This window comes from Symphalangus syndactylus, chromosome 24 (assembly GCF_028878055.3).
Source record: "Symphalangus syndactylus isolate Jambi chromosome 24, NHGRI_mSymSyn1-v2.1_pri, whole genome shotgun sequence".
Classification (NCBI taxonomy): domain Eukaryota; kingdom Metazoa; phylum Chordata; class Mammalia; order Primates; family Hylobatidae; genus Symphalangus; species Symphalangus syndactylus.
In genome coordinates this window covers 14,085,097-14,101,223 of record NC_072446.2, presented here as the reverse complement: position 1 = coordinate 14,101,223, position 16,127 = coordinate 14,085,097, and the positions used below count along the sequence as shown (strand labels likewise).

The window sequence follows — 16,127 nt, the reverse complement described above, 5'->3', positions numbered from 1 at the left end:
TGCCAGTGCATTAACCTTAGCTCATCTCTTTCATCCATTGGCATGTTAATGAGATAATCATGGATCTCAGATCTTCGCTTAACTATATTTATAGCTCTCTTTTCCACAAACCTTCTAAACTTTCCTCATGAGACCCCTAATCAGTCTCTGTCTCATTCTACAGGTCCCTTCACCGATGTTGTTACCACCAACCTAAAGCTTGGCAACCCGACAGACCGAAATGTGTGTTTTAAGGTGAAGACTACAGCACCACGTAGGTACTGTGTGAGGCCCAACAGCGGAATCATCGATGCAGGGGCCTCAATTAATGTATCTGGTAAGTCGTGAGACTGGAGGCCTAGAGGGTGGGCTCAGAAGGCCCCTGGACAGTAGGCTTTCTTAAAGTTAGTATTTGCAGTGTAGCAGATGATGATGATAGACTTCTCTCCACCCCACCCCCACCCCATCCCACCCCACCCCACAACCCTCCACCCCGTGATCAGAAAGCTGGGTCCCAGTCGCCTGTGTTTTTCGTAATTAATGCCTCCTTGTTTCAATGCTTACAGCCCCTTTGCACCTCAATAGTTAGAGCAAAACTGAAGTGATAACTTTAGACTTTACTTCAGAATGAGTTTTGTTTTCATTCCCTTGAAATTAAATCTACCCTTTGGCAATAAAAAAGGGCTAAACAAACTTAATTTTACTTTGTGGGAGAAAGCTAAATGGAGTTATTTTCTTATTTAAGCTAAATGATTTCTGACTTTAAATTCATACCATTTCCAGTGATTGGCCACTGCACTTTACTGATTGTGAAACGCCAGGGGAGATGAGGGCTGAGCAAATTGGAATATACTCAAGGGTGTCAGTTTGGTGCATGTCTGATGGTTTTCTCTTCTTTCTGGGAGTGCATGTATTTTCCAAAATCCAGCCTTTCAAAAGATACTGGTAAAGTGCCCAAATTGAGAATTGGATTTCAGAATTAAGGAGATGTCAGTGATGGGTTGGAGTTTAAATGTATTTTAGAAATGGAATAAACTTTTAGCTCATTAGAACTTCTCTAGCCAAGAAGGAGCTATGGCGGAGTGTGTATTTATCCTGTAAATATCAGGTGACTCAGTGTCACAGAGGCTTCTGCATCAATAGAAGCTACTGCTCATTTGAAATGAGTACCTCTCTGGCTTTTTCCATGATAGATTTTGATTGTGATACACTTGGCTATTCATTTGACACCTAAAAGAAAATGATTCACCTCTTTGGAAAGATATAAGGTGTTTCATTATCTGATCATTTCTGCAGACTCTTATTCCCTGCATCTGGTCTCTCTCATTATGGTGCACCCATGCCAGCTCTCCCCCGGTGCTTCTCTGAGTCTGCAAGACTTGATCTGGACTCTCGAATCAGGTTATTATCTTGAAGTCAGGAGGGTCGAAGCCAGCATTGATTGAGGGGCTTTTATGTGTTGGACCTGCACATGTACTATCTCATGTCATTTCTCTTACCTGCCCCGTGAGGGATGCATTGTTTCCTCCATTTTACTAAGAAGTAGACTGGTCATCATAGCACCATGAAGCTGGCAAGTAACAGAGCCAAGATGTGGATCATTCTGACAGACTCTGAAGCCCATGCTGTTTGAACTGCAGCACTCTGGAGAAAGGAAGGGACTGGGATTTTGGCATTTCTGTATCCTCTGGATATGTATGGTTTAAATTTTTCCTTTGACATCAAGGGCAGCTGAAATCTTTTATTCCCCTCTTGTATCTACTTTCCCCCCTCGATTTCCATGCCTGTATCAAATTTGAGCAAGTTTGTCAGTAGATGAAAATTACCAATTTTCACAGTAAGAACAGGGAATGCAGCATGGTTTTCTGAATAAAAGAATCTCAGTAGGTAGTTGTACAATGTTAGTGTGTTTTCTGATACAAAATATAAATATATATGGGTGGGTGTATGTGTATGTCTCTATCTCTCTTTTTTTTTTTTTTTTTTTGAGACAGTCTCACTTTATCGCCCAGGCTGGAGTGCAGTGGCGCGATCTCTGCTCACTGCAACCTCCACCTCCCAGATTCCAGAGATTCTCATGCCTCAGCCTTCCGAGTAGCTAGGATTACAGGTGCGTGCCACCACACCTGGTAATTTTTGTATTTTTAGTAGAGACAAGGTTTCACCATGTTGGCTAGGCTGGTCTCAAACTCCTGACCTCAAGTGATCCGCCTGCCTCGGCCTCCCAGAGTGCTGGGATTACAGGCTTGAGCCACCACGCCCAGCATCTCCGTCTCTCTTTCAGGAAGATCCATTGTTTCCCCATCATAGGAATTTTTAAAAAGTAAAAGCGAACTCTGCCTTTGTTCTGATTTATGATTGCTTACTCAAGGAAGACCAAGACTTTGTGGTTGTGGCCTTCCTTTGGCAGATAAAGTAAGGCACAGAGTGTGGCATAGTCATCGAGGGTCACATGGATGGTCATGGCAGCACTGCTATTTGAAGCGAGTGGCTTGGCTCCTGATCCACTGCTCTTTCTGTCATACTAAACTGCCTCAGTAGTGTTAGAGGATGACCCCACTTATGAATGAATGTAAAAAGTACCACCATTCTCAAAGTTTAATATATTTGGGGGAAAAAGTAGTTGAATAATAAAATGTCTGTGTGTCTGTAGACTTTCTTCCTAGATGAGACAAGATCACATCTGCACCTTAGAAAGAGCTCCTTTGTTATTATTTGGTATTTAGCTCAGTGCTTGGGGGGAACCAAGGTGAAACCAGATGTCATTACATTTCTAGGACAGCCTTGCAAGTCAGCAAAGGAGGCCAGGCCCATTTGCTGCAGTGGTATGTGCTGAGGGACCACTGCATCATTTATTAGACATGCATAGCTTGGGATAAAAAGCACTGCCCTTTTCTAGGAGTCCTCTTGGTATTAATACAGCTACATGATGACATCTTGGTGAGTCAGTAGAGTCCTCAGGAAGAGGAGGATACCAGTGGACAGGCAGTGCAGGTTATCCAAAAGACAGCCTCCCTTTCTCCCCAGATACGCACATGACCAAGCTTGGTTTTACCCACTCTCTTCAAAGATTAGTGGGTTTGAGGTCAGGAAACCTGAACAGGAAGACCAGTTGTGCTGTTTAACCAGTCGGCTGAATTTTGACCAACCTATTAACCTTTCTATGTTCTTGTTTTCTCACTTGTAAGGTAGGGAGAATAGTGTCTACCTTACAGAATATTTACAAATACTGCAGAATCGACAGCATGGTACAAGAGTGGCACATTTGTACATTGTTCTTCCACTAGCTTTGACAAAAACTGGCTAGTTTTTGAAGAAGGTGGATTGCATAATACTTGAATTGACTGTTTAGAAATAAATTAACCCCTACATTTTATTTATTTATGGACCTTTGCTAATTTTGAGAAGAAATTTGTGTTTTCTCTTCCTTGTGTAATATTCATTTGTTTTATAGTGAAAAGTTGCCAGTACCTTTTCAGGTATAATCTTTAAAAAGGTGGCCACCACATCAAGTTAAAATACTGCTAGCATTGCCCTGCCCACCACCCAGAGTGTCACCGCATACCTGAGAAGGACATGACCAGTGCATTTTTCCCATTTCCAAAAATCCTTGTGATGCACTAGCTATTCGGGAAGGCTATAAATCATTATTTTAAAGAGAAGAGGGAGGGAGGGGGAAGGAAAGAAAGACAGGAGGGAAGCAGGAAGGTGGGAAGAGAGGGAGGATTGATGGTAATGATGTCCACCCATGGAGCTGGCACCAGTGCTGGCCAGAGGGATCAAGATTTTGAAGGCACACAGGTTCAGATTGTGACATGGAAAGCCAGATGTCTTTCAGACAAACCCTGTGAAGCTCTTACCTTTTCACATTACCCTGATATTCAAGGGACCTTACATTGTGTACATTGTGTTTCAAAAGTTCAGGCTCTGACCTCTCATGCTATTTTCTTCAGAACACGGCAGATCACTTACTGGGTCCTTAAAAAAACTCCCTTTTATAAACTTAGGTGGTAAAGTAACAGTTGGACACAGGCATAACCTAAACTTTTTGTGTCAGTGGATTATAATATGAGGGCTTTCCCAGAGAGTTGCTTTAGGCCCTGGCCACTTGGACCTGTGATTTGAATCCTTTTCTTTGTCCTTTCCATAGGTGCTCGTCTCATCTCATTTTTATTGTAGCCCCTTCTGGGGTTTGTGCTTTTTGGATGAGGTCATGTGGTAGGTAAGGGGTGCAAGGGGCTTTCTGTTTGCATTCACTGGCCCAGAATGCTGTGGTTTTGGCCCCTTGCTCCATGATACATACTATCAACTAGAGATGGTTTTGAATTATTTAATCTGGACCTCAGCAAAATAGGTATACTTAAATAGAGATTGAAGAATGGGAGGTTGGATTTTTTTCCTCCTGAGATTTCAAATGTAAGGAATAAAGAACTTTTTGAATTAACGAATTGTTTTGAGGCAGTGGGGGATCTTCCCATTTGTTCTAGCTTTACAAAATTAAATCTATTTTCTGAACTGTATGGTGGGAAAATATTTTTAAGGTACATAATTTCTGAAAATGTCTTTGTGGTAAGCTGTTAGTGGTTGTGGATTTTTTTTTTTTTTAGTGCTTCAGTTAATAATGAGGGAATTTTCCATTAATATTCCAAACCATGTTTGCCAGCGGATACAGCAGGTGAAGTGGTAAAATTATGGGCCCATCAAAAATACTTATGCTTCCTGTAATATGATATTAAGTTTAATATTTTTATAACCTTCACTGAATTCTAATTTCACTAAAGTAGCAAGCATGCTTCCATTTGCAGTTCAATTATGCACATTGGTTGCCTGTGTCCCAAGCAAATTAGAAATGCAAAATATCTGTGTGTGGAAGGGGGCATTGGAAAGAGTCATTAAAGATACCAATATTTAGGTACAGATACACTTTACTAAATGTACCTTGGGAATTGAAAATGGATTAAAGACAAACACAAAACTCCCAGTGTCTGAATCTGTATTTTAAATTAGAATTCAAAGGATTAAGGAGCAGTATTCATTCCTGACATACAGCCGTTTTCAGCACTCTTTTCAATCACATTTAAAGCATAAAGTTTTTCCAGTAAAATCCTCGGGACAGCTAGGTGCGGTGGCTCACCCCCGTAATCCCAGCACTTCGGGAGGCCGAGGTGGGTGGATCACCTGAGGTTGGAAGTTCGAGACCAGTCTCACCAACATGGAGAAACCCCATCTCTACTAAACATACAAAATTAGCCAGGCATAGTGGCACATGCCTGTAATCCCAGCTACCCAGGAAGGCTGAGTCAGGAAAATCACTTGAGCCTGGGAGGCGGAGGTTGCATTGAGCCAAGATCGCGCCATAGCACTCCAGCCTGGGCAACAAGAGAGAAACTCCATCTCACAAAAAAAAGAAAAAGAAAAAGAAAAATCCTCAGAGCATGAACATCAGCAACTCTTCTTGGATGGAAACATTGATCAGTTAATTTAAATGGATAGTATTGCGATTAATAATCCTTTTAAGATTTCCGTGACTCAGTTTAATGTAGCTGTTTGGTGGCCCTGGACCAGTCAACCAGGAGTGCACCTTTCGGGTGGTTAGCACTAGGGTATAAATGCACAGAGCCCTTAGACAAAGAAGCCAAACATTTATCCGTCAAGCACTGATAGTGGGAGCTGCATTTGGGGAGTTTGAGCTTCTTAACAGCAACATTCTTCTTCGTTTGATTGTTTGCTTTGGAAGTCTCTGATAAGCGAAACTTTTTTATAAGTGGTTTCCATGAACCAGGCTTATTACTCTCAGATAAGAACAACTCACATTCATACTTTAAAAGATGTCTTTAATCTTTTTCACCAGATGAGATTCTGGTTAAACAAAAAGTAGAAAAAAGAAAATTACCAACAAAAATTCAGGTTAATTATGCTTTTTAAGGGTTTTTACAAGTTTACTGTAATACTTAGGTTTTTAAAGAAGAATCGTTACTTTTTTTTGTGACTATGACACGGTTTATTCTTTACATTTTCAAATATCAAGATCGAGAGGACTTACACATTTCGTCTACCTCAGTTAGCTGAAGGTAACTTCAACTCTGTACAGCATAACTGAAAAGCAAAAAATAAGCAAAGTTTTAAGAAGCCAAAAGTGATTTTCTTTTCACTCATTACGGGTCCTTGCATACTTACACACTTGAGGGCTCTCCAGTCTTGAATCTTGTCTTGTTTATTCTTACCTTAGACTTACCATTAACCCTGTCCTGGTTGCCAGCTCATCACAGATCAGAATAAAGGGAAAAGGGGTACAGAGGTGGCCACATTGAAAGTGGCCCGTGTGACAGTGCATAGCAGACAGTGGACGGGTTGGGCAAGAACACCACAGAGATCAAGTGCAGGGAGCATTCAGAAATAACAGTGGGGAGCTGGAATTCCTTAACCCTCGGGGAACTGTTCTCCGTGTTTCAGGTGATCAGCCCCAAGAGACACAGCTTGCAGGTTTCATTAAGATGGTATATAATGGGGGGTTCATGTCACAACATTAGAGTAATCAGAAAAGGGGTATGTTGTATTCCATTATAAATGTTAGAGGAGATTGAAAAGTATATTGGATTTTTGAAAAAGATTTACATTTTAAAGGATACTTATAAAAAAGAGTGAATAAGCCTTGTTATTTGGCCAGTGCCTGTATATAGCAGTCCTCATCTTCCATTGATACTGGAGAAAGGAGACCTCACTGTCAGCACATTTGTACTAGTCTCTGCACAAATAAATTAATCAGACTGTGAGGAGTTTGTTTTCTAAGACAGAATATACGAACTGGAAAATCCTGTGGAGAACACAAAGACACCTCAGTGTTTACTGATTTATAAGTAAATGCAATTCATTATTTATTTGCTAGACTCAGAGTTCCATCCATGGGACCCTGAATAGGCAGAGGTCCAGCAAGGTGGTCATGATCTCAACATGTTGAGGACCCTAAAGGAAATAATAAATTTGCTCACAGTCTAACTAAAATGTCCAGCTTCTTTGCTTTAGGCTAGAATTATATCACCTCGTTTAGGTAATGCTGGTTATCTCCAGCTCATCAGGAGCTCTGCTTGGCATTTATGTATCTGTGTCTTTGATTAGTCTCAAAAAAGTGGATCAGTGACTTCATTCTGACCCTGTAAGCGCCGTATGGTAGAGGACAGTCTTTCTCTATGCAGGCTTTGTGAGAGGATGGGGAGTGCGAGACTGAGGGCACTGCCATCAGAAACTGGAAGCCGTGTCTTGCCCACTTGGAAGGGAGGGAGTGACTCTGGGAAGTAGGACAGAAGAAAAGCCAGCTGGTGGGGGTAAAGAAGGGTTTCCTCTTTGGGCTTCTCCAAGGATATTTCTAGGGAGAGCATGATTCAGGAACGCTTTGAATGTTGGAAGAGAAGAAGGTGCAAACCTGTTAGCTAATGAAAAAAATGCAAATTAGCACCCAGAATGTGAGCTATTAAAACATTAAGTTCTGGTCTCAGTCTCACTGGGGAGAAAAGGCAAACATGTCAGAAGGAGCTTAGGAGTCTTGGAGTTGACAGTCTCCCAATAAAGTAAGGTGCCCACAGTAGGAACTGTGGTATGAAATGGTGTTTCAGCAGGAACTGCAGTGTTACGAGGTATAGTACAGCACAGATTTTCCAGGTGTGGGCTGTGGGCCAGCAGCAGCAGCCCACTTGGGGACCGGTTAGAAACTGGAGTGCTCATTCTCACTCCAGCCCTGCTAACACAGAAATTCTGGAGGTGGGGTCTAGCAGTCTGTGTTGTAGCAAACATTCCTGGTGACTCTGATACTCACTGAAGTTTGAGAGCTTTTCCCTCCAGAATTCTTATTTAAATTTTATTATATTTATATATTTATTTATTTTTGACAGAGTCTCTATCACCCAGGCTGGAGTGCAGTGGTGCCATCTCAGCTCACTGCAACCTCCACCTCCTGGGTTCAAATGATTCTCGTGCCTCAGCTTCCCCAGTAGCTGGGATTACAGGTGTGTGCCACCACGTCCAGCTAAATTTTTTGTATTTTTAGTTAGGGGTGGGATTTCACCATGTTGGCCAGGCTGGTCTCAAACTCCTGGCCTCAAGTGATCTGCCTACCTTGGCCTCCCAAAGTGCTGGGATTACAGGTGTGAGCCACTGTGCCTGGCCTTGTTTATTTACTTATTTATGGAGTTGGGGTCTTGCTGTGTTGCCCACCCTGGAGTGCATGCCGCTCTCATAGCTCACTGTAGCCTCAAATTTCTGGGCTCAAGCAGTCCTCTTGCTTGCCTCAGCCTCCCAAGTAGCTGGGACTACAGACATGCACCACCATGCCTGGCTATTCCTTACAGAGTTCTGTTAGTGGATTCAGTCCTGGAAGATGGGGTATATTGACAGGTGAGTAGAGTAAGGGAGAATCAAGAGAAATGTGTCAGGCAGGGCTGACATGATAAGAGGAGACTTTGATGATGATAGGAGAGCATCACTGGATATAAGGACATAGGGGCATGATGTGTGACCTGAGTGATGCGCGCACCTGTTGGAGCAGAAGGGAGGCCTGCCAATAAGAGACCAAGAAATCCAAGAAGGGCCAGATTATGAAAAGCTGAGCTGATTGCCTTTTACTTAGGAAATAGTTACTCTTATAGGAGGTTTTTCATCTGAGGAATTACCATGACACGAGTAGGGTATTAAGGTACCATTAAATTTGTGGAGTTTGTAGGGGCTAGGCAGGGTGATTTGGATGGGAAAGAAACTAGAAAAAACTTGGAAAAATCTAGAAGGATCTGTGGGCCTCAGCTGAGATTGTGGGCACATAAAATGTGTAGAGAGAGACTTCGAAGATAAGATTCTGAGATTAAAAAAAAGTGAAGCATGTGCCTTAGTACTTGATAGACTTTATTTATTTGCTCTGTTACCATTATGATGCAGATGAAAGTGATCTGTGATCTGTTACCATTATGATGCAGACGAAAGTGATCTGTGATCTGTTAGCATTATGATGCAGACGAAAGTGCTCTGTGATGTGTTACCATTATGATGCAGACGAAAGTGATCTGTGATCTGTTACCATTATGATGCAGATGAAAGTGATCTGTGATGTGTTACCATTGTGATGCAGACGAAAGTGATCTGTGATGTGTTACCATTGTGATGCAGACGAAAGTGATCTGTGATGTGTTACCATTGTGATGCAGACGAAAGTGATCTGTGATGTGTTACCATTATGATGCAGACGAAAGTGATCTGTGATGTGTTACCATTGTGATGCAGACGAAAGTGATCTGTTACCATTATTATGCAGATGAAAGCGATCTGTGATGTGTTACCATTATGATGCAGACGAAAGCGATCTGTGATGTGTTACCATTATGATGCAGACGAAAGCGGTCTGTGATGTGTTACCATTATGATGCAGACGAAAGTGATCTGTGATGTGTTACCATTATGATGCAGACGAAAGTGATATATTAGCATTATGATGCAGATGAAAGTGATCTGTTACCATTATGATGCAGACGAAAGTGATCTGTGAGGTGTTACCATTGTGATGCAGTCGGAAGTGATCTGTGATGTGTTACCATTATGATGCAGACGAAAGTGATCTGTGATGTGTTAGCATTAAGATGCAGATGAAAGTGATCTGTTACCATTATGATGCAGATGAAAGTGATCTGTGATGTGTTACCATTATGATGCAGACGAAATTGTTCTGTGATGTGTTACCATTATGATGCAGAGGAAAGTCATCTGTGTTGTGTTACCATTATGATGCAGACAAAAGTGATCTGTGATGTGTTACCATTATGATGCAGACGAAAGTGATCTGTGATGTGTTACCATTATGATGCAGACGAAAGTGATCTGTGATGTGTTACCATTATGATGCAGACGAAAGTGATCTGTGATGTGTTACCATTATGATGCAGACGAAAGTGATCTGTGATGTGTTACCATTGTGATGCAGACGAAAGTGATCTGTGATGTGTTACCATTGTGATGCAGTCGGAAGTGATCTGTGATGTGTTACCATTATGATGCAGACGAAAGTGATCTGTGATGTGTTACCATTGTGATGCAGACAAAAGTGATCTGTGATGTGTTACCATTATGATGCAGATGAAAGTGATCTGTGATGTGTTACCATTATGATGCAGACCAAATTGTTCGTGATGTGTTACCATTATGATGCAGAGGAAAGTCATCTGTGTTGTGTTACCATTATGATGCAGACGAAAGTGATCTGTGATGTGTTACCATTATGATGCAGACGAAAGTGATCTGTGATGTGTTACCATTATGATGCAGACGAAAGTGATCTGTGATGTGTTACCATTATGATGCAGACGGAAGTAATCTGTGATGTGTTACCATTATGATGCAGACGAAAGTGATGTGTGATCTGTTACCATTATGATGCAGATGGAAGTGATCTGTTACCATTATTATGCAGATGAAAGCGATCTGTGATGTGTTACCATTATGATGCAGACGAAAGCGATCTGTGATGTGTTACCATTATGATGCAGACGAAAGCGGTCTGTGATGTGTTACCATTATGATGCAGACGAAAGTGATCTGTGATGTGTTACCATTATGATGCAGACGAAAGTGATATATTAGCATTATGATGCAGATGAAAGTGATCTGTTACCATTATGATGCAGACGAAAGTGATCTGTGAGGTGTTACCATTGTGATGCAGTCGGAAGTGATCTGTGATGTGTTACCATTATGATGCAGACGAAAGTGATCTGTGATGTGTTAGCATTAAGATGCAGATGAAAGTGATCTGTTACCATTATGATGCAGATGAAAGTGATCTGTGATGTGTTACCATTATGATGCAGACGAAATTGTTCTGTGATGTGTTACCATTATGATGCAGAGGAAAGTCATCTGTGTTGTGTTACCATTATGATGCAGACAAAAGTGATCTGTGATGTGTTACCATTATGATGCAGACGAAAGTGATCTGTGATGTGTTACCATTATGATGCAGACGAAAGTGATCTGTGATGTGTTACCATTATGATGCAGACGAAAGTGATCTGTGATGTGTTACCATTATGATGCAGACGAAAGTGATCTGTGATGTGTTACCATTGTGATGCAGACGAAAGTGATCTGTGATGTGTTACCATTGTGATGCAGTCGGAAGTGATCTGTGATGTGTTACCATTATGATGCAGACGAAAGTGATCTGTGATGTGTTACCATTGTGATGCAGACAAAAGTGATCTGTGATGTGTTACCATTATGATGCAGATGAAAGTGATCTGTGATGTGTTACCATTATGATGCAGACCAAATTGTTCGTGATGTGTTACCATTATGATGCAGAGGAAAGTCATCTGTGTTGTGTTACCATTATGATGCAGACGAAAGTGATCTGTGATGTGTTACCATTATGATGCAGACGAAAGTGATCTGTGATGTGTTACCATTATGATGCAGACGAAAGTGATCTGTGATGTGTTACCATTATGATGCAGACGGAAGTAATCTGTGATGTGTTACCATTATGATGCAGACGAAAGTGATGTGTGATCTGTTACCATTATGATGCAGATGGAAGTGATCTGTTACCATTATTATGCAGATGAAAGCGATCTGTGATGTGTTACCATTATGATGCAGACGAAAGCGATCTGTGATGTGTTACCATTATGATGCAGACGAAAGCGGTCTGTGATGTGTTACCATTGTGATGCAGACAAAAGTGATCTGTGATGTGTTACCATTGTGATGCAGACGAAAGTGATCTGTGATGTGTTACCATTATGATGCAGATGAAAGTGATCTGTGATGCGTTACCGTTATGATGCAGATGAAAGTGATCTGTGATGTGTTACCATTATGATGCAGACGAAATTGTTCTGTGATGTGTTACCATTATGATGCAGACGAAAGTGATCTGTGATCTGTTAGCATTATGATGCAGACGAAAGTGCTCTGTGATATGTTACCATTGTGATGCAGACGAAAGTGCTCTGTGATGTGTTACCATTATGATGCAGACGAAAGTGATCTGTGATGTGTAACCATTATGATGCAGATGAAAGTGATCTGTGATGTGTTACCATTATGATGCAGACGAAAGTGATCTGTGATGTGTTAGCATTATGATGCAGACGAAAGTGATCTTGATCTGTTACCATTATGATGCAGATGAAAGTGATCTGTGATGTGTTACCATTATGATGCAGACGAAAGTGATCTGTGATGTGTTACCATTATGATGCAGACGAAAGTGATCTGTGATATGTTACCATTATGATGCAGACGAAAGTGATCTGTGATGTGTTACCATTATGATGCAGACGAAAGTGATCTGTGATGTGTTACCATTGTGATGCAGACGAAAGTGATCTGTGATGTGTTACCATTGTGATGCAGACGAAAGTGATCTGTGATGTGTTACCATTATGATGCAGACGAAAGTGATCTGTGATGTGTTACCATTATGATGCAGACGAAAGTGATATATTAGCATTATGATGCAGATGAAAGTGATCTGTTACCATTATGATGCAGACGAAAGTGATCTGTGTTGTGTTACCATTATGATGCAGACGAAAATGATGTATTAGCATTATGATGCAGATGAAAGTGATCTGTTACCATTATGATGCAGATGAAAGTGATCTGTGATGTGTTACCATTATGATGCAGACGAAAGTGATCTGTGATGTGTTACCATTATGATGCAGACGAAAGTGATCTGTGATCTGTTACCATTATGATGCAGACGAAAGTGATCTGTGATGTGTTACCATTATGATGCAGACGAAAGTGATCTGTGATGTGTTACCATTATGATGCAGACGAAAGTGATCTGTGATGTGTTACCATTATGATGCAGACGAAAGTGATCTGTGATGTGTTACCATTATGATGCAGACGAAAGTGATCTGTGATGTGTTACCATTATGATGCAGACGAAAGTGATCTGTGATGTGTTACCATTGTGATGCAGACGAAAGTGATCTGTGATGTGTTACCATTGTGATGCAGTCGGAAGTGATCTGTGATGTGTTACCATTATGATGCAGACGAAAGTGATCTGTGATGTGTTACCATTGTGATGCAGACAAAAGTGATCTGTGATGTGTTACCATTATGATGCAGATGAAAGTGATCTGTGATGTGTTACCATTATGATGCAGACCAAATTGTTCGTGATGTGTTACCATTATGATGCAGAGGAAAGTCATCTGTGTTATGTTACCATTATGATGCAGACGAAAGTGATCTGTGATGTGTTACCATTATGATGCAGACGAAAGTGATCTGTGATGTGTTACCATTATGATGCAGACGAAAGTGATCTGTGATGTGTTACCATTATGATGCAGACGGAAGTAATCTGTGATGTGTTACCATTATGATGCAGATGAAAGTGATGTGTGATCTGTTACCATTATGATGCAGATGGAAGTGATCTGTTACCATTATTATGCAGATGAAAGCGATCTGTGATGTGTTACCATTATGATGCAGATGAAAGCGATCTGTGATGTGTTACCATTATGATGCAGACGAAAGCGGTCTGTGATGTGTTACCATTATGATGCAGACGAAAGTGATCTGTGATGTGTTACCATTATGATGCAGACGAAAGTGATCTGTGAAGTGTTACCATTGTGATGCAGACGAAAGTGATCTGTGATGTGTTACCATTATGATGCAGACGAAAGTGATCTGTGATGTGTTACCATTATGATGCAGATGAAAGTGATCTGTGATGTGTTACCATTATGATGCAGATGAAAGTGATCTGTGATGTGTTACCATTATGATGCAGACGAAATTGTTCTGTGATGTGTTACCATTATGATGCAGACGAAAGTGATCTGTGATCTGTTAGCATTATGATGCAGACGAAAGTGCTCTGTGATATGTTACCATTGTGATGCAGACGAAAGTGCTCTGTGATGTGTTACCATTATGATGCAGACGAAAGTGATCTGTGATGTGTAACCATTATGATGCAGATGAAAGTGATCTGTGATGTGTTACCATTATGATGCAGACGAAAGTGATCTGTGATGTGTTAGCATTATGATGCAGACGAAAGTGATCTTGATCTGTTACCATTATGATGCAGATGAAAGTGATCTGTGATGTGTTACCATTATGATGCAGATGAAAGTGATCTGTGATGTGTTACCATTATGATCCAGACGAAAGTGATCTGTGATATGTTACCATTATGATGCAGACGAAAGTGATCTGTGATGTGTTACCATTATGATGCAGACGAAAGTGATCTGTGATGTGTTACCATTATGATGCAGACGAAAGTGATATATTAGCATTATGATGCAGATGAAAGTGATCTGTTACCATTATGATGCAGACGAAAGTGATCTGTGATGTGTTACCATTATGATGCAGACGAAAGTGATCTGTGATCTGTTACCATTATGATGCAGACAAAAGTGATCTGTGATGTGTTACCATTATGATGCAGACGAAAGTGATGTGTGATCTGTTACCATTATGATGCATATGGAAGTGATCTGTTACCATTATTATGCAGATGAAAGTGATCTGTGATGTGTTACCATTATGATGCAGACGAAAGTGATCTGTGATCTGTTACCATTATGCAGACGAAAGTGATCCGTGATCTGTTACCATTATGATGCAGATGAAAGTGATCTGTTACCATTATGATGCAGACGAAAGTGATCTGTGATGTGTTACCATTGTGATGCAGTCGGAAGTGATCTGTGATGTGTTACCATTATGATGCAGACGAAAGTGATCTGTGTTGTGTTACCATTGTGATGCAGACAAAAGTGATCTGTGATGTGTTACCATTATGATGCAGATGAAAGTGATCTGTGATGTGTTACCATTATGATGCAGACGAAATTGTTCTGTGATGTGTTACCATTATGATGCAGAGGAAAGTCATCTGTGTTGTGTTACCATTATGATGCAGACGAAAGTGATCTGTGATGTGTTACCATTATGATGCAGACGAAAGTGATCTGTGATGTGTTACCATTATGATGCAGACGAAAGTGATCTGCGATGTGTTACCATTATGATGCAGACGGAAGTAATCTGTGATGTGTTACCATTATGATGCAGATGAAAGTGATCTGTGATGTGTTACCATTATGATGCAGACGAAAGTGATATATTAGCATTATGATGCAGATGAAAGTGATCTGTTACCATTATGATGCAGACGAAAGTGATCTGTGATGTGTTACCATTATGATGCAGACGAAAGTGATCTGTGATCTGTTACCATTATGATGCAGACAAAAGTGATCTGTGATGTGTTACCATTATGATGCAGACGAAAGTGATGTGTGATCTGTTACCATTATGATGCATATGGAAGTGATCTGTTACCATTATTATGCAGATGAAAGTGATCTGTGATGTGTTACCATTATGATGCAGACGAAAGTGATCTGTGATCTGTTACCATTATGCAGACGAAAGTGATCCGTGATCTGTTACCATTATGATGCAGATGAAAGTGATCTGTTACCATTATGATGCAGACGAAAGTGATCTGTGATGTGTTACCATTGTGATGCAGTCGGAAGTGATCTGTGATGTGTTACCATTATGATGCAGACGAAAGTGATCTGTGTTGTGTTACCATTGTGATGCAGACAAAAGTGATCTGTGATGTGTTACCATTATGATGCAGATGAAAGTGATCTGTGATGTGTTACCATTATGATGCAGACGAAATTGTTCTGTGATGTGTTACCATTATGATGCAGACGAAAGTCATCTGTGTTGTGTTACCATTATGATGCAGACGAAAGTGATCTGTGATGTGTTACCATTATGATGCAGACGAAAGTGATCTGTGATGTGTTACCATTATGATGCAGACGAAAGTGATCTGCGATGTGTTACCATTATGATGCAGACGGAAGTAATCTGTGATGTGTTACCATTATGATGCAGACGAAAGTGATGTGTGATCTGTTACCATTATGATGCATATGGAAGTGATCTGTTACCATTATTATGCAGATGAAAGTGATCTGTGATGTGTTACCATTATGATGCAGACGAAAGTGATCTGTGATCTGTTACCATTATGCAGACGAAAGTGATCCGTGATCTGTTACCATTATGATGCAGATGAAAGTGATCTGTTACCATTATGATGC

At 40.7% G+C, this 16,127-nt stretch overlaps 1 protein-coding gene across 5 annotated transcripts in view; it reads left to right on the top strand.

The window, feature by feature from the left end:
* VAPB (VAMP associated protein B and C) overlaps nucleotides 1–16,127 on the top strand; it is a 69,752-nt gene that overhangs the window by 28,569 nt on the left and 25,056 nt on the right. For all 5 annotated transcript variants that reach the window (XR_010119350.1, XR_010119349.1, XM_063633444.1 and 2 more), the window contains one exon: nucleotides 164–316. Coding sequence is in view for 3 of the 5 variants with exons in the window: in XM_063633444.1 (XP_063489514.1) it covers nucleotides 164–316 (153 nt within the window). In the remaining 2 variants the exon portion in view is untranslated. The remainder of the gene's footprint in view (nucleotides 1–163; nucleotides 317–16,127) is intronic.